Source organism: Stigmatopora nigra, chromosome 3 (genome assembly GCF_051989575.1).
Source record: "Stigmatopora nigra isolate UIUO_SnigA chromosome 3, RoL_Snig_1.1, whole genome shotgun sequence".
Taxonomy (NCBI): domain Eukaryota; kingdom Metazoa; phylum Chordata; class Actinopteri; order Syngnathiformes; family Syngnathidae; genus Stigmatopora; species Stigmatopora nigra.
The window spans coordinates 18231037-18250822 of NC_135510.1; the positions used below are offsets into that span (position 1 = coordinate 18231037).

The 19786-nt window shown below is 34.2% G+C and overlaps 1 protein-coding gene across 1 annotated transcript in view; it reads left to right on the forward strand.

The window, feature by feature from the left end:
• itfg1 (integrin alpha FG-GAP repeat containing 1) overlaps positions 1–19786 on the forward strand; it is a 98027-nt gene that overhangs the window by 41822 nt on the left and 36419 nt on the right. Inside the window, exons 10-11 of the mRNA XM_077714186.1 lie at positions 582–733; positions 18226–18382. Of these exons, the coding sequence (XP_077570312.1) occupies positions 582–733; positions 18226–18382 (309 nt within the window). The remainder of the gene's footprint in view (positions 1–581; positions 734–18225; positions 18383–19786) is intronic.

The window sequence follows — 19786 nt, forward strand, 5'->3', positions numbered from 1 at the left end:
CATTGTCTGTTTAAGTCTCGTTAAATCTGGGCTATATCGAGATATGCGCCAAATCTGGAAGGCTAGCTATTGAATATTTCATCCCCCAACTGTGTCATTGTTCTAAAGCTCATTGGCTATTGAAATAAAGATTTAATAGCAAGTTCTGTACAAGTACTCCCACATGGAAAAGGGAATGTACACACCTAAACAGCTTTGACACAGATTTTTTGGTGTTATGGCTTTAAAAATATGAAAATTAGTCGGGAAGTACATTGTATTTTTTTACAGTAATCCCTCAAATATAGCGGGTTTTGTAGGCTAGACAAAAACCGTAAAGTAGGATTACTTTTATTAGCATAACCAAATGGAGTGTTTTCGTGCGGTGTTATGGCTTTAAAAATATGAAAATTAGGAGGGAAGTACATAATTTTTTTACAGTAATCCCTCAAATATCGCAGGTTTTGTAGGCTATACAAAAACCGTAAAGTAGGATTACTTTTATGATTATAACCAAATGGAGTGTTCTTGTGCCTGTAGAGAAGTACAGTTATTAAGGAGTATGTTTATTAAATATAAATATGTATATTTTTGTTTTAAAGTGGGTGTCAGTGCTGTCCGACTTCCGCCAAAGTGAGACGGTGTGGAGTTTCGTGCCAGGGAAGCCCAGCCAGCCTCTGTCCTTGCACATTGGGGACTACAACTTGGACGGCTTCCCCGATGCTTTGGTTATCCTTCGTAACACAAGCGGCAGGTAGGATTCATAATAATAATAATAATTCTCATTCCGATGACACTTTTTAATGCATTGATCACCCCGAATGTAATGAGGCACCAATTTTTTGATGTCTATGTAAATAGATTACATGGAGTTATGGTTCTTTCCTGATAAGTTAAAAGTTGTCATGCATCCTTAGTCCTCAACATAAGTAGAGTCAAGATAGGTGTAGGCAATATGGCAAAACGGCATTATTTTAAAAAATAATCTCAATTTTACAGATATTTTTTTTAATTGTTTTACAAGTTAATTTGCTGATAATTTTCTTCATATAAAACATTTAAAATGTTAGGAAAAAGGCATATTTTAAGGCACATATGTTTTCTGAACAGGTTTTAATGGAGTAGTGCAATCTTTAAATTTTTGATGTGTGTATATATGTATAATATAAATATATGTGTATATGTGTATGTATAATATAAATATATGTGTATATGTGTATATAATATAAGTGTATATGTGTATATATAATATAAATAATAATAGTAATATATATATACACATACACATACACTTTATTTAATTTATATACACATACACATATACTTACACATATACTTACACATACACACATACTTACACATACACATATACATACACATATAGACAGAATCTACACAAAAGACTGAAACTGTAAATACAGTATGACCTTGTCATATTTTTTGAACAATGCTGGTGTGTTTTTTATTGATCCGAGTGGTTAGCACATCGGCCTCACAATTCTGCGGTCGTGAGTTCAATCCCAGGATAAGCAGTTCAGAAAATGTTGTTGTTGTTGTTGTTGTTTTTTTAGTGATATGGCCAACTTTATTCTTACATCTTGGCTTCGTTCGTGACTCCCATTTGAGTTACATTTCGTTTTTGCAAAATGGCTACATTTCAACCCTAATTCATTCAGTCTGCACCACTGAAAGAAGGCAACTAAGGTGAGCGTGATCTTCAGCACGCAGACATCACAGCTGATAAGAAAGCCCTTTTTAAAAGTCATCACCACCGCGTATACACCACACACACACAAACACACCCAAAGTGTGTGTGTACTTGTGTCATGAAAGCCCATATGGATTATTTTAAGAGATGGAGATGAGATAGTTGAAGAGGTCGTGCCTGCTTACTGATTGCGCTCTACGTATATCCCACGTGGTCAACTATGGGGGGGCGGGGCTATACATTGGTGGACAAGCCCCCCAAATGACACACGCTCACAAATATTTCAGTCCTATATGCCAGGGGGGTTAAAGCTGTATATAATCATGGCTAAGTCCTACTGGACTTAACCCCTTGAAGGCTCCCTTATGGCTCCGCCCCCTCCGCCACCGCCGAGGTCTCGCCAGTAATAATCACACAAGCTGCTCCAGCTTCCTTTTCCATTTCCTCTGATATGTGGCGATGGCGTCGTAATCCGCTGGCAGCGCACATGCTACTGCTCACAAGATAGTTGTAGAAATACACTAAGTACAAAGTCAAGGATTAGTGTGGTTATATACCTGGAAAATTGTACGTTTTACTGGGTTGTGGATATGGTTTTTTGGTGCGAGGATGTTTGGTCGCGGGGTCTTTTGGTCGCCTGGGTCATATGGTGACAGAGAGTTTACTGTTGAGGCAAGCTCGCAAAATTATATTCATGAGAGAGAGTTTAATATCTAAGAGAGAGAGTTTCATATCTAAGAGAGTTTGATCTCTACGAGAGAGCTTAATATCTAAGTACTGTTTAATATCTTAGTACTGTTGAAAACAGTAGATATTTAGATATTAAACTCACTCTCATGAATATAATTTAGAGAGCTGGTTTCAACAGTACAACAGATATTTAACAGTACTTAGATATTAAACAGTACTTAGATATTAAACAGTACTTAGATATTAAACAGTACTTAGATATTAAACAGTACTTAGATATTAAACAGTACTTAGATTTTAAACAATACTTAGATATTAAACTCGCTCTCTTAGATATTAAACAGTACTTCGATATTTAACAGTACTTAGATATTAAACAGTACTTAGATATTAAACAGTACTTAGATATTAAACAGTACTTAGATATTAAACAGTACTTAGATATTAAACAGTACTTAGATATTAAACAGTACTTGAATATTAAACAGTACTTGGATATTAAACAGTAATTAGATGTTAAACCGAACTTAGATATTAAACAGTACTTAGATATTAAACAGTACTTATATATTAAACAGTACTTAGATAATAAACTTGTTCTCTTAGATATTAAACTTGTTCTCTTAGATATTAAACAGTACTTAGATATTAAACAATACTTAGATATTAAACTCTCTCTCTTAGATATTAAACTCTCTCTCTTAGATATTCAACTCTCTCTCATGAATATAATCCTGAGAGCTGGTTTCAACAGTAAACTCTCTGGCACCATTTGACCAGCGACCAAAAGACCGGCGACCATGGTTTTTGATCATTTTAAGTTTTAAGGGAAAAATACTTTTTAAAAAAGTATGTTCCTTTAGTAAAACCGACCTCGTTTTACCCATTGGAAGATTCGTAGCATTTGTCAGCTCTGTTAAACGTTGTCCTTTCAGATTGGCTCATGACATGGCAACCCAAAAATGAACAGTCAAATCTTAACCTGGCAACTTATACCTTTTTCCAGTATTTTATACTTTTTTTGATCATTTCAAATTGTATACACCGTGTAACAACTTGTGTATAGAATTTTTTGAAGTACATTTATTGTATAAGCAAGTATAAGTCATCAATAAGAGGAGCAATTGGCCGAGGTTGCCAGATATGTGATAACCAGCAAAATTCCAATATTAATCAATGAAGTATATGAACCAATTAAGTTTCAGTAACCCAATGGAACCAAATGATCTCAGTCTACTATGTTAATCGGCTAATTTAAAACAGTAAAATCAAACAATATTCCGGACTATAAGTCAAAGATTTTTACTGTTTGGCTAGCGGTGCGATTTATACTCACTCATACAATATTGAGATTTATTTTTGGTGGTTAATTATACTGGAAAAAGGGTCACAAACTCTTCAAATTATTTTTTTCTAGAAGAAATGTGACTTTTGGCAGCTCTGAAGTAGTTTTAAGTGATGCAAGAATACTGGGAAGTGTGCTTGACGCAATATCGCTAATGCAATTAGCTTCAAGCGCTACATCTGACTGGAGGTTCTGCTTTCGCAGCTGTTTGTTTGATCACGTTGTTTTCAATTGGTTTAAATCACAGTGAAACAACACATGTGGACCATGTCACTTGAGGGGAAATCCTGTTTTTAATTTTTATTTTTATTTTATCATTTTATTCAGTCATTCTTAAGTGATGGACCAGTTATTCCAAGTCTTACCTGACAATAAAATGTCTTATTATTTTTAAGGAAAAAATATTCCAGAGAAATTCCATTTAAATACAATTACCTTTTTAATATGGGTTTATTTTCTCATTGAATATACAATAGCATGATTTTTTTTATTAGGAAAAATAATAATCTTGTTTTCGCTTAAAATGTTCCAATTTATTGTCATCAAAAACGATCAAAAATAGTTTGATGGAATTCAGTGTAACTTCTGCAACTTTGTTAAATTAGCTTTATGATGGCAAAATTAAGTATTTTTTCAGAAAATTCTATTTAATTATTGTCATAACACTAAATTTTCAGAAAAAAATATGCTTCATTGGGTTTGATTCAGATTAGCAAGGCATGTGAGAATTCATGAATAGTCGAAAATCCCCAAAAAATCATGTTCTGGGCCAGCTTAGGGCAAACTACGGCCCGTGGGCCACATACGGCCCGTTAGGCTTTTTAATATGGCCCTCCGACGTTGTCCAAATAATGTTTTTTTTAATTCCCCAAGATGGCGCCGTCACGTGGAAGCCAGTGGCAGTAGCTCTGTCCACTCTTATTTGTTTTTTCTGTTTTAGAGCCGAAACCTATCTTTTTTAATGACATTTTAATATTTCTTAATACATTCCTTTTTACTTTACTTTGTACTTTATACTTTTTTCAATAATGAGTGATGAGTATGTTAATACTTTAGTCCTATTTTTCCTGTTTATGTTTCATATGTACTGTTAACGGATGCACTTTTTTATATGTATCCTATCTTGTGCTGACTCCGCCCATCTGTCACATTTTTTAAGTCAATATGGCCCCCTTCCGGGCCCAAAAGTTTGCCCACCCCCTGTTCTAGACATTATATTTCTAATATAGAAATGTTTAAAACCTATATCAGATTACATTAGATAACTTTATTCATCCCGTATTCAGGAAATTTTATTATTACAGTAGCAAGAGGGTGAGAATACAGACACAGAAAATGACATTCTAAACATAAATAAATAGGTAATAAGTAAGTTAATAAATAAATAACCATAGATAATACAATAATGTATATTTTCATACCTTTTGTATCATCCAGTTATCTTCTCAATGCTCACAGGGGTGCTGGAGCCTGTCTAAGTTAACAATGTGAAACACCTTGAATTAGTGGCTAAATAAAATAAATAAAATTAAGTAAATTAGCTTAGCATGCATGTTTTTTTGGGATGTGGAAAATAACCGGACTACTTTTTCTGTGTCTGTATTCTCACCCTTTCAAATTTCCCTAATACTGGATGAATAAAGTAAGATAATCTAATCTAATCTACTTGGAAAAAGCCATTGGGGAGAACCTGTATACTTTACACAGTCAAGACCAACCTGGGACAATTTTGGAGGGAAGACATGTTGACATCAGTGTAGTCCATCCGTGTCTTCTTGTGTTAGTGTTGTCCTCTTTTTTTTCGGGTTTTTTTTTTTTTTTGGCGCCTGGATGTCATTTCCACCGGCGGCTCACAAAAAGCAACAAGCATTAAATCCAGGTCACAGGACAGACGATGCCTCCAGACGTTGTCTCACCCCTCCAGTGTGTTTTGGCCATTGTTACAATATCGCAAAAACGCACACAAGATAAGCATGCGGCAATAGAGAACAGTGGCGACCACTCGGTTTCGTTTTTTGCTTCTTTGTGATGTTGTTGACTATAAAACAGGGTTTAATTATCAGATTAGAATTCAAAGGGTGTCAGACTTGGGTTGGTTGGCGGGGTGCTTTAATGTCAACTTGATTTCAGGTAAGCTGGATCATTTTAGATATAATATTTAGATTTTTTTTTTTTAATATAAATGGATTAAAAGAACTGAATTAAAAGCCCTGAATATTCAGTTTTTTTATACATATAAAACAATGTGTACTTTAATTTTTTTAAATATATTTTTAGATTTTACAACAGGATTTTTGAACTAAAAACACAGAAAAAAAGGATTAAAAAATACAATAATATTTATTCATTTTTTTAATGAATGGAATATAAGAACTGGATTAAAAGCCCTGAATACTCCGTTTTTTTTATAGATCTAAAACAATGTTTATTTTAGCTTTTTTTAAATATATTGTTAGATTTTACTAAATGATTTTTGAACTAAAAACACAGAAAAAATGATTTAAAATTTACAGTAATATTTATATATATTTTTTATAAATGGAATATAAGGACTGGATTAAAAGCCCTGAATATTTATGTATATTAAATTTCCTGATTTCCCCCTTTTAAATCAATAATTGTCATTTTTAATCCATTTTTTCTGTGTTTTTAGTTAAAAAAATATTTGGTAAAATCAAAAAATATATTTAAAAAAAGCTAAAATAAACATTGTTTTAGATCTATAAAAAAACTGAATATTCAAGGCTTTTAATCTAGTTATTTTAATCCATTTATAAAAAAGAAATCTAAATTTTATATCTAAAATGGTCCGGCCCATATGAAATCAAATTGACATTAACGTGGCCCGCGAACCAACAGTTTGACACCCTTGATGTAGACCAAACATGGCCGTGATCATTTAAAATTTTATTTTTTCTTCAGTCTTTGAGTTTCAGCATGGAATTTCACATTTTTATGATCTATATAACAAAGAAATATTCTTAAATAATTATTAGTAAGTACATTAATTAGCTCAGTCATTTTGGATGTGAAGACATTTGCCAAAAATGATGAATAGAATCGAATTAGATTTCCAATTTAGCGCTCAACAACGCGGCTACGCTACACTAGCTAACCCGTCATCACTCGGCACGTCGTCGACTTCCATTAGTGGCGTGGCAGTGACATATGTTTGCCTATAGATAGAGGGGATTATGCCAAGAAGTAATCACGTTGATTCTTCTTCTTTACACTCCACCATTTTCCGTTTGATTAAAAAGTACAGAGGTCAGGGACTCTTGTCACCCAAACCTAGATTCGAGGTAGTGAAAAGATTACAGTCAAATGAGGAGGTTGATTGACAGATTCACCTCTTGGCCGTAAAATTTCCGTATTTTCACCACTATAAGGGGCACTTAAAAGTCTTAAATGTTCTCCAAAATAGACAGGGTGCCTTATAATAACAAATTAAAATGTGTAATTCATTGAGGGTGCGCCTTATAATGCACTGCGCCCTATAGTTATATACGTATTTTCAGGACTATAAGGCGCACTTAAAAGTCTTACATTTTTCTCCAAAATAGGCCGGGTGCCTTATAATCCAATGTGCTTTATATATAGAAGAAAAAATGTAAATGTGTCATTTATTGAGGGTGCGCCTTATAATGCAGTGCGCCTTATAGTCGTATACGTATTTTCAGGACTATAAGGCGCACTTAAAAGTCTTACATTTTCTCCAAAATAGACAGAGCGCCTTATAATCCAATGTGCCTTATATATGGGGAAAAAGTGACATTCATTGAGGGTGCGCCTTATAATGCAATGCGCCTTATAGTCGTATACGTATTTTAAGGACTATAAGGCGCACTTAAAAGTCTTACATTTTTCTCCAAAATAGAGAGAGCGCCTTATAATCCAATGCGCCTTATATATGGGGAAAAAGTGTCATACATTGAGGGTGCGCCTTATAATGCAATGCGCCTTATAGTCGTATGCGTATTTTCACGACTATAAGGCGCACTTAAAAGTCTTAAATTTTCTCCAAAATAGACAGTGCGCCTTATAATACAGTGCGCCTTATATGTGGAAAAAATGTCATTCATTGAGGGTGCGCCTTATAATCCGGTGCGCCTTATAGTCGTGAAAATACGGTACAGCGAATGACAATGACGTAAACAGAACTCGGCCATAAATAAATAGAGGAGAAAATTGTCAATCAAGATGCGGCTTATACGAGAGAAATTGTCAAATTCAATGATTTAAAGGCAATTTGAAGGGTGTGGCTTATACATGGGGGCGGCTTATACAAGAGAAATTGTCAAATTCAATGATTTAAAGGCAAATTTAAGCTAATAAAGGCTAATATGCGAGAAAATCCAGTACTATGCAATTGCCATCCCCACCTCCAATGAGAATTGGACTTTATTATAAAGTGTGTGTAACATTTGCACGACTCTAGGGTCTGTAATCGTATTGGGGCTGAGCAAAAGTACAAAGGCGCACACCAGAGAGCAATTATCTCAGACATTATTTTATTTTTGTACTTTTTCTTGTCAGAGACGCTCCGCGGGGGAAAAAAAAAGACTGTGGCTCCCTCAACGACTCACCCATTTAGCATTGAAAAGTAAATGTCTTTTTCGTTACGCTTTCAGGGCTAATGACATAATTACACGGGATTCAATATGTGCCATTTTTCCATCCCTTTATCCTCACTTGGGTGGGGTTGGGGGGTGCTGGAGCCTAGCCCGGCCATTTATGGGCACCAGGATCGGACCCTCGACCCCAGAAATGTGAGGCCGAACGCTCTAATCACTAGACTACCACAGTTAAAAAAATTAGTTTACTCCACATATAAATATATATATATATATATATATATATATATATATATATATATATATATATATATATATATATATATATATATATATATATATATATATATATATATATATATATATATATATAGATAGATATAGATATAGATATAGATATAGATATAGATATAGATATAGATATAGATATAGATATAGATATAGATATAGATATAGATATAGATATAGATATAGATATAGATATAGATATAGATATAGATATAGATATAGATATAGATATAGATATAGATATAGATATAGATATAGATATAGATATAGATATAGATATAGATATAGATATAGATATAGATATAGATATAGATATAGATATATATATATATATATATATATATATATATATATATATATATATATATATATATATGTTTTTTTTAATTTTAAAAAAGGGATTTTATTTGGCAAAATCCCCCAAAAATATTTTTTTTATTCTGATATATTTTTTTATTCAAATATTCAATTCTATATTTTTTTATTTTATTAAAATCTAAAAATAAATAAATTGTGGTTTTAAGGATGTGTTTATTTGGCCAATGGTAAAATTAAATACTTAATTTAAGTGTATTTAAAACGTAGGATTATCTAAGAACTGTATTAAAAAATACATTTATTTAGAAAACATTCCACCAAAAAATACTTTTTACTCAACATATTTTTTATAATAATAAAATCTAAAAATAAATGAATTGGGGTTTTAAGGATGTGCATATTTAGCTAATGGTAACATGAAATACTTAATTTAAGTGTATTTAAATTTTAGGATTATCTAGGAATTGTATTAAAAAATATCAAAAAAAATGATTTAGCAAAACCCCTTAAAAAAAATTTTTATATTTAAACAAGAAAAAAAAATATATATATATATATATATATATCTAGATTTTTTTTAAATTAAAATAAAAAATAAAAAAAGGGATATGCGTATGTAGCTAAGGCTAAAATTGAATATCTTTATTTATATTGTAATATTTAGGAATTGTATTTTTAAAAAATCATTTATTTAGCAAAACCTCCCCCAAAAAACATTTTTACGAAAGCCAATATTGTCATTTTGTATCAAATCTACTGTCCAAATTGGCTTTTCGGCAGTAATTGAAGCAATTTTAGCTCCGTTTCAAAACTGACTTTCATCTCCATTGATGAAATCAGTTCCTAATGTTACTATGGTTACGCCCACAAGGAAAAAAAAATAACATAGGTGCGTTTTTGTGTGTAAGTATGTTTTTAATTGACCAAACACTTGACAATGGAGTCAAGGTCCAACTGGCACTCAGAAAATGGGCTCCATTCTTCTCTCTGCGTCTTATTTAAGTGCTTTTAAACGGGACTGCTGTATTAAATTGAACTCATCGTTAAGTTCCATTTTTAGTTGGAATGCTAGTCGAGATCAGTCCTTCCTTCCCCAAGGCCAAACAATCACAAGTCCACCAATACCAACCACATTTCTGAAAACAAATAGAAAAGTGCAAAAGGATTTTTTTTTGTCCATACATACGGTTAACATTTAATCTAAGCCAGGGGTGGGCAAACTTTTGAGCCCGAGGGCCACATTGACTTTAAAAATGTGACAGATGGGCGGGGTTAGCACAAGATAGGATACATATAAAAAAGTGCATCCGTTAACAGTACATATGAATCATAAACAGAAAAAAAGGACTAAAGTACTCATCACTCGTCGTTTAAGTAAAATGTATAAAGTTCAAAGTAAAGTAAAAAGTATAAAGTAAAAAGTAAAAGTAAAGTATACAGTAAAAGTAAAGTAAAAAGTAAAATAAAAAGTATAAAGTGCAAAGTAAAGTTAAAAGTATATGGTAAAAAGTACAGAGTAAAGTAAAAAGCAAAGTAAAAAGTACAAAGTAAAGTCAAAAGTATAAAGTACAAAGTCAAGTCAAAAGTATAAAGTACAAAGTCAAGTCAAAAGTATAAAGTCAAGTCAAAAGTGAAGTAAAATTTACAAAGTCAAGTAAAAAGTATAAAGTACAAAGTAAAGTACAAAGTACAAAGTCAGGTATAAAGTACAACGTCAAGTATAAAGTACAACGTCAAGTATAAAGTACAAAGTAAAGTATAAAGTACAAAGTAAAGTATAAAGTGCAAAGTAAAGTATAAAGTACAAAGTCAAGTATAAAGTACAAAGTCCAGTATACAGTATAAATTGCAAAGTCAAGTATAAAGTATAAATTGCAAAGTAAAGTATAAAGTACAAAGTAAACATATAAAGTACAAAGTCAAGTTAAAAAAAGATAAAGGGGCTGTAAAACCTTTTATAGACCATGTCACCGGGCCGGAGTAAAACGCCTCACGGACCGGATGTGGCCCACGGGCCGTATTTTGCCCATATCTGATCTAACCCACTCATGTTTTACTTTCTCGGGCCGCACAAAGTGTTGCGGCGGGCCAGATCTGGCCCGCGGGCCGCCACTTTGACACCTGTGCTCTACAGTAAAAGCTCAGTGGGTCACACACACACACACTCTTCTGGTTGTTGGCGGACCCCCCGCGGACCCCTTCATCCACTTGACGCTTGGCTTTCGTTCCGACTGATGCTGCGAGCGTCGGATGCGGAATAAAAAAATATGTCCGCCCGGCATTCAAAACAGAGAAGGGGGGGGGGGGGGGGGTCGGGTCTAAATGTCATGCGCCCCCCTCGCCGAGTGGCGACGGCTATTTTGGGAAGGCGAAATGAGGTCGCAGATGGAAAAGGGCTGCCACGGTGGTGGTGGTGCAAGTGCTACTTAAGCACCTGACGTCAAGCAAGGCGCTGTTTGTTTGAATGGACTTCTTGGAATTTGACCTTAATTGCTGCTCTCTCTAAAGGGAACTTGCTGATTTGACCAAGTAGGATTTGAGAGTTGAGTGGTGTACAGTTTAATGGAGTTGAATTGAAGGGAGTTCAATCTGGTATGATTGGAATTGGGAATCGGGGGAAATGGAATTGGGAAATAGAATGGGGATTGGATTTGGGAATGGGAATTGGGAATGGGATTGGATTTGGGAATGGGAATGAAGATTGCAAATTGGAATCAGGAATTGGCGATCTGGATTTTGAATCTGGAGTTGGAATCTGGGATTGGAATCTGGGATTGGAATCTGGGATTGGAATCTGGGATTGGAATCTGGGATTGGAATTGGAATCTTGAATTGGAATTTTGAATTGGAATCTTGAATTAGAATCTTGAATTGGAATTGCAATCTTGAATTGGAATCTTGAATTGGAATCTTGAATTGGAATCCTGAATTGGAATTGGAATCTTGAATTGGAATCCTGAATTGGAATTGGAATCTTGAATTGGAATTGGAATCTTGAATTGGAATCTCGAATTGGAATCTTGAATTGGAATCTCGAATTGGAATTGGAATCTCGAATTGGAATTGGAATCTGAATTGGAATTGGAATCTTAAATTGGAATTGGAATCTGAATTGGAATCTGAATTGGAATCTGAATTGGAATCTGAATTGGAATCTGAATTGGAATCTGAATTGGAATCTGAATTGGAATCTGAATTGGAATCTGAATTGGAATCTGAATTGGAATCTGAATTGGAATCTGAATTGGAATCTGAATTGGAATTGGAATCTGGAATCTGAAATTGGGAATTTGGAGTGGGAATTGTCATTGTGTATTTGATTTGGGGATTGGAATTGGGAACTGGGAATAGGAATTGGGAATGGAAACTGGGAAATGGGAACTGGGAATGGAAACTGGGAAATGGGAACTGGGAACAGGGAATAGGAATTGGAATTGGGAATGGGAACTGGGAAAGTGAATGGAGAATTGGGAATTGGAATAGGAAATGGGAATTGGAACATACACTACACAACTAAATCATGTTTTTATCTGCATAGTAATGTCCAATCCAAATGTGTAAAAAAAACTACATTTTTGTTTTAATAGATAACTTGCAACTACTAAAATTCCCCACTGGTTAACCACCAGATCCAAAATCACTTTCACCATCAACATTTCACATCCCCCAAAAAGTATTTGTGTGTGTGTGCACGTATCACTGGTGTATCAGTCACTCCGTGCGAGTGTGATTGGTGGTTTATCCGTATGCAAGTCCAACAAGCAGTTGCCAAAAGCTTAACAGGCTGTTGCTAGGCGATGCCATTTCAAATCGATCTCTCTCTCTGGATGTCAGCACTCTTGTCTCCTCTTTTCTTTGCTTTTGTTTTGGCGGGGGCTTTTCCTTCTTTACCTTTAAATATCCGCCTGATTAATACAATTCTATATTTCATCTTCTTCAATCAATAACCAATAAATACATAGTAAATATATCTGTACTACAAAATCAAACATAGAAAGCCATTCTCTATATTTGGACACTTGTAATCCAGTCATTTTTTTTTTTTTTTTGGGTGAAGTAGCTCGATCATGACGGTAACCGGGACCTCTCTCTCGCGCGGTGACGAATCCGTTAATCCCGCCAATGCGGCGGCGGCGGCGTGTCGACAGCACGCCGCGCTCGACTAATCGTGGCCATATAAAAGGATCACCGTTTGGGATTATGTCGGATAATCCCGCTTTTTGCAAGACGACCCCACGCTTTTTTGGGATTCCCACAGAGAATGTACATTAAGTTGTTTTGGGTGTATGTTAGTAAATTTGTGTGTCGTTTACACTGTCTTATACGGAGGTATAGTTACTCAATGTTTCCTTTAGTTTTGAAAAAGTGTTTTTGAAGTACGAAATTATTTCTTTAACGTCTTTTCATATGTTGCCATTGGCATTAAATTGCAGCTAATTTACAGCTAATATTTTAGAATATTAGGACTTATTTTTCCCCTTTTAAGACAGTTTTACAGTAATCCCTCGAATATCGCGGCTAATGTATACCAAACATGGCCGTGATAATATAAAAAATGCGAAGTTGTGTCACCCCTATTATAACTTTTTTTTACTTCAGTACTGAGTACTAGTAGCAAAAGTAGCTTGCATTTACGAGTAGATTTTCAAGTTTTTATGAATTTAATAACTAAAAAAAAATCTGTGCTAAATCCTAGTAGCATAATTAGCTTCATCATTGATTTTCACATTTTTATGAATTAAAAAAGTATATAATAATTCAGTGCTAAATCCTAGTAGCATAATTAGCTTTATCTCTGATTTTCACATTTTTATGAATTAAAAGAATATATTATAATTCAGTGCTAAATCCTAGTAGCATAATTAGCTTCAGCGCTGATTTTCACATTTTTATGAATTAAAAAAATATATATAATAATTCACTGCTAAATCCTAGTAGCATAATTAGCTTCATCGCTGATTTTCACATTTTTATGTATTAAAAAAAATATAATGATTCAGTGCTAAATCCTAGTAGCATAATTAGCTTCATCGTTGATTTTTTTTACATTTTTATGTATTAAAAAAATATAAGAATTCAGTGCTAAATCCTAGTAGCATAAGTGGGTTCATCGTGGATTTTCAAATTTTATGAATTAAAAAAATTTATAATTATTCAGTGCTAAATACTAGTAGCATAAGTGGCTTCATCGTTGATTTACAAATTTTTATGAATTAAAAAAATTCTGTGCTAAATCCTAGTAGCCAACTGTTATCGTATATTTTTACATTTTTATGAACTTAAATTTTTTTTAAAAAATCGGTGCTGAGTCCTAATAAGAAAATATGGCTATCGTTTACGAGTTTTGTTGTGGATTTTCTATGTTTTATGAAATATAAAATAATAATTAAATTCCAAGTCCCAGTAGCCTAAGTATATTTTCAAATTTTTCTGAAATTAAAAAAAACAATCTTCAGTACTAAGTCTAGTAGCAAAAGTGGCTTCATCGTGTATTTTCCCTTTTTTATGAACTTTAAACTAAAAAATCTTCAATCCTAAGTGCTAGTAGCAAAAGTGGATCCTCACATTTTATGAACTTGAAAAGGTTAATGTACTCGTTCCTGAGCACGGGTTGCCAGATCATAGTTTAGCATGCGCCCGTCGTGCCCCGGTGGCGCTGTCTCGGCGTGATCATCTGGCCCGACTCCCGCCGGCCGGCGGCCCCCTCCAAGGACCAATTAAATGTAGAGAGAGAGAGAAACACGGGTAACGGAGACAAACTCTCTGCGGACACAGTTGATGCCGTAATAGACAATATTCAAACGTAAAAGATGGCGATTTACTTGAAAATGGCGCATTGTTTCACTCTTAAAAAGCTGCAATCACGCACTGAAGATTGGCATTTATTTTAGTAAAAACAAGCCTGCAGAGGAAGAATGTCTGGAAAATGATTTGTTTTGGGATTTGGGTTGTGTTTTGGTGGGTTTTTGGCGGGTTTAGAAAATATTTGGAATTAAAAAATGAATGGTTGCTGGACTTTGATGTTGTGTTGTAAAATTTGTCATTTATTTTGATACCAAACGGTGGTATGAGTTCGCATTTTGAGTTAGCATTTTGGGTTAGCATTTTGGGTTAGCATTTTGGATTAGGATTTTGGGTTAGCATTTTGAGTTAGCATTGTGAGTTAACATTTTGAGTTAGCATTTTGAGATAGCAGTTTGAGTTAGCATTTGGAGTTAGTATTTGGAGTTAGTATTTGGAGTTAGTATTTGGAGTTAGCATTTGGAGTTAGCATTTGGAGTTAGCATTTGGAGTTAGCATTTGGAGTTAGCATTTTTATTTTGGTATTTTCAGTTCGCATTTTTAGTTAGCATTCTGTGTTTGAATTTTGAGTTTGAATTTTGACTTAGCATTTTGAGTTAGCATTGTGAGTTGGCATCTTGAGTTAGCATCTTGAGTTAGCATCTTGAGTTAGCATCTTGAGTTGGCATCTTGAGTTAGCATCTTGAGTTAGCATCTTGAGTTAGCATCTTGAGTTAGCATCTTGAGTTAGCATCTTGAGTTAGCATCTTGAGTTAGCATCTTGAGTTAGCATCTTGAGTTAGCATCTTGAGTTAGCATCTTGAGTTAGCATCTTGAGTTAGCATCTTGAGTTAGCATCTTGAGTTAGCATCTTGAGTTAGCATCTTGAGTTAGCATCTTGAGTTAGCATCTTGAGTTAGCATCTTGAGTTAGCATCTTGAGTTAGCATCTTGAGTTAGCATCTTGAGTTAGCATCTTGAGTTAGCATCTTGAGTTAGCATCTTAAGTTAGCATTTTGATTTAGCGATCTAAAATGGCATTTTGTTGTGCGTGGCTGATACTTCTCCCTACATTTTCATGATTATCGGCATCCATATTTTCTAATATTTTAGCATAATGAATTGCAAATGAATGGGAAAATATGTGCACGTGTGTGTGTGTGTCTTCAACAATCAACGACACATTTGAGACCCCTGCCGTAGCGCATACCAATGGTGGCGTTGTTTATGAACGAGTGTCTTGGATACAAATGATACTACTACGTGGATATCAGTGTATCAAATACACACGAGGTTTGCATGTGTGTACTTTTGTGTATATGTGTGTGATGTCCACCTCTTGACTTTGAGTTCACCTCCACTTCTGCAGTGCTGAGAGGGATTCTTTTGAAGGCCAGCAGTCCCTTGAAGGACACACAAACGCACAAAATGGTGGAAAGGATTCAAATAGCTTTGAAAATTCACTCAAAGACACACACTCAAAGACACACACACTCACACAGAACTGTAATCCTAATGAGGAAGCCATGCAGCACACAGCAAATGCGTATATGGATTAAACGGCAACACACATGCTGCTCTACCTTACACATTGGATCTATATCTGCGCATAATCACAGTGGTTAAATCCAGCTCAAGCCCCGCCCATTCCGCCGTGACCTCCCCGTAAGAAGAATGTGCTGGAACGCGTCTGTCGGCAAACTTGACATTTGACTCGACCCGAACTTTCGATTGTTTTATTTAATCAGTGTGTGCCGCCGGGAGAATGACTTGAGTGCTTTAGGAAGCAATTGCATTTTTACAAGTCCTCGTCAATGTACATGCTTTTTTTTTTTTATATAGAACAATCCGGGAATTTGAATTTCAAATTGCTCAAAACCTTCTTCTTCATCCCATGTTAATTTATTCAAACGTTTAAAAAAAGTAGTGACCACCTCATTACATTACATTCTATTCCATTAGAATACATTTACAATAGGTTACGTTAGATTACATTACATTAGATTACATTACATTAGGTTACATTACATTAGAATACATTACAATTGGTTACATTAGAATACATTACAATTGGATACATTAGATTACATTACATTACATTAAAATACATTACAATTGGTTACATTAGATTACATTACATTAGAATACATTACAATGTGTTACATTAGATTACATTACATTAGAATACATTACAATGTGTTACATTATATTACATTAGATTAGATTTCTATAGATTAGATTACATTACATTATATTACATTAGATTATATTAGACTAGATTGCATTGGATTAGATTAGATTGCATTGCATTAGATCATATTACATTAGGTTAGATTACAATAGGTTAGATTACATTACATTAGAATACATTACATTGAATTAGATTACACTAGATTACATTACATTAGGTTAGAATACATTAGATTAGATTGCATTATATTAGATTACATTACATTAGGTTAGAATACATTAGATTAGATTGCATTATATTAGATTACATTACATTAGGTTAGAATACATTAGATTAGATTGCATTATATTAGATTACATTACATTACATTAGGTTAGATTACATTAGGTTACATTACATCAGATTAGATTGCATTAGATTACATTACATTACATTAGATTATATTACATTTCATTACTTTACATTACATTAGTTTACATTACATTAATTTACATTACATTAAATTACATTATGTGACATTAAATTACATTATGTGACATTAAATTACATGACATTAGATTACATTAATGGCATGTTGAGTGAGAAACGACTCATGCTAAAGTCAAACCGTTGACATTTCTTAAATTACTGCAACAAATTGCTTTAAATTAATTTTCATTTCAATTTAAATTTAATTTGATAAATAGTTTCCATTCTCTCTCACCAGTGCAAAAACAGAATAAAAAGTTAGTCCGAAGCCCTGCAAAGTTTTTCTCTCCAAGGTTGTCTGTACTTCATTAAAAAACAGTAAGGATGGTCAGCTCTTTAGCATGAATAATTGCCTACTTAGGCTCCTAATTATCTCCAAACAATTAAAGTCATCTGTTTTAAACATTACGGCCATTAATCGAGATGCTCTGAAAATAGAAAATAGATTTCTAGAGTCCGGTACTTTACATTTTTTGCTCCTAACATACAATGACTGTACCTTTCAAATGAGTTAGCTTAGCATAATAGCCTAGCTGTTGTTTATTTCTCGAGTTTTGATGATTATCGTCCTCTAAAACTGTGAATTATTCCACATTTCATCCCAGAAAATCTTCCCAGACTGAAAGACACCAAAGCGAGTCGTCATCTCGAAACCTTTCAACGTGATGTTCTATTTTTAAACGTGTTGTGCTTTTTTCGTGCATTATTCCCACCGAGGAAGATTTTCAAAGTCCCCACAGAATTGACGTCAAATGGCGACCGAATGAAATCCGTATTTTTCACAGTGAAGACTAAACAGCCATAAAATCAAGCATGAAATTCCTGTTGTTGATTTTCCCTCAAAAAAAGCGCCATTGACATGATCTTGCCGGTATCGTTTTCAGTGCTCAGCAGGCCTTCCTATTGGAGAATGTCCCATGCTCCAGCTCTACGCCGTCCTGCCAAAGCGTGGGACGAATGTTCCGCATCCACTGGGAACAGTCGGACTTGGGGGCCATTCCCAATGCCACCATGGCTACCTTCTTTGACATCTACGAAGACGTGAGTAGAAGATCAGTATTTTCACGACTATAAGGCCTACTTAAAAGTCTTAAATTTTCTCCAAAATAGGCAGTGCGCCTTATAATCCAGTGCGCCTTATATATGGGAAAAACAGAAAACCAAAAACGAAAAACCACCACTGTCGGATATTAAAAAAACACAAACGCCTGAAGTGAAACAATACTGTTAAATATGCAGATGCCATCTTTGTTTATAAAATCTGCCATCATTTCGCTCCTCCCCCACTGCAAGATTTTATACAAAAAAAAATCCAAAATGGCTGGCTCTAGAGGTGACTGTGTAGTGAGTGCTTCATACCTGGAAGTCAAAAGCAATTACCGTATTTTCATGACTATAAGGCGCACTTAAGTCTTAAATTTTCTCCAAAATAGACAGCGCGCCTTATAATACAGTGCGCCTTATAATACAGTGCGCCTTATAATACAGTGCGCCTTATAATACAGTGCGCCTTATATATGGAAAAAATGTCATTCATTGAGGGTGTGCCTTATAATGCGGCGGTGCGCCCTATAGTCGTGAAAATACGGTATGTTTTTTGTAGAATGTCCTCCACATTTTGGCACTAATCCCTTTCCACTATACAGTAATCCCTCGAATGTTGCAGTTAATGTAGACCAGACATGGCCGTGATCATCGAAAAATGCCAAAGTAGGGTCACTCCAATTAAAAAGTAATAATAATAATACAGTGGCACATCGAGATATGAGCTTAATTCGTTCCGGGACTTAGCTTGTATGTTGATTTATTCGTAACTCAAATGAACGTTTCCCATAGAAAAGAACTAAAAACAAATTAATTTGTTCCAACTCTCTGAAAAAACACCCAAAACAGGATTTTGGATTGGAAAAACATTTTTATTTGGTCTAATTCGCCATCTATTAACAAAGTAATAAATAACTAGTGGTTTAATTGTACTAAAATGTTTTAATAGTACTAAAATTAGACTGATTTTTTTGCATGGCAACGCGCTCGTAACATAACATAAACAAATTTAAATGAACTTGGATTACAATGGAGACACTCAAAAATAAGTTTAATCTAACCTTACACTGAACTTAATTCTAATTTTGCTTGACATTTTGATACCTTTCTTGACTCTTTTAGCCCCGCCTCCATCCTGACTTTCAAATGCAACCTATCAGGAGTTGTTTACTCTTGTCTTCCCTTCAAAATATTCTGAAATAATTCCCACAAATGTCCTTACAATACAATAATGCACCACTACCTGCCAACAATAAGTACTATATATACTCTTCTCATATTAGCGAACAAGCTCCGCCCTTCGCACTGACTAACTCAAAAAAAAAAAAAACACTGAAAAAAATGCTACGCTCCGCCCAGTGCTCCTACACACATTACACAATATATGAATAAATATATCCC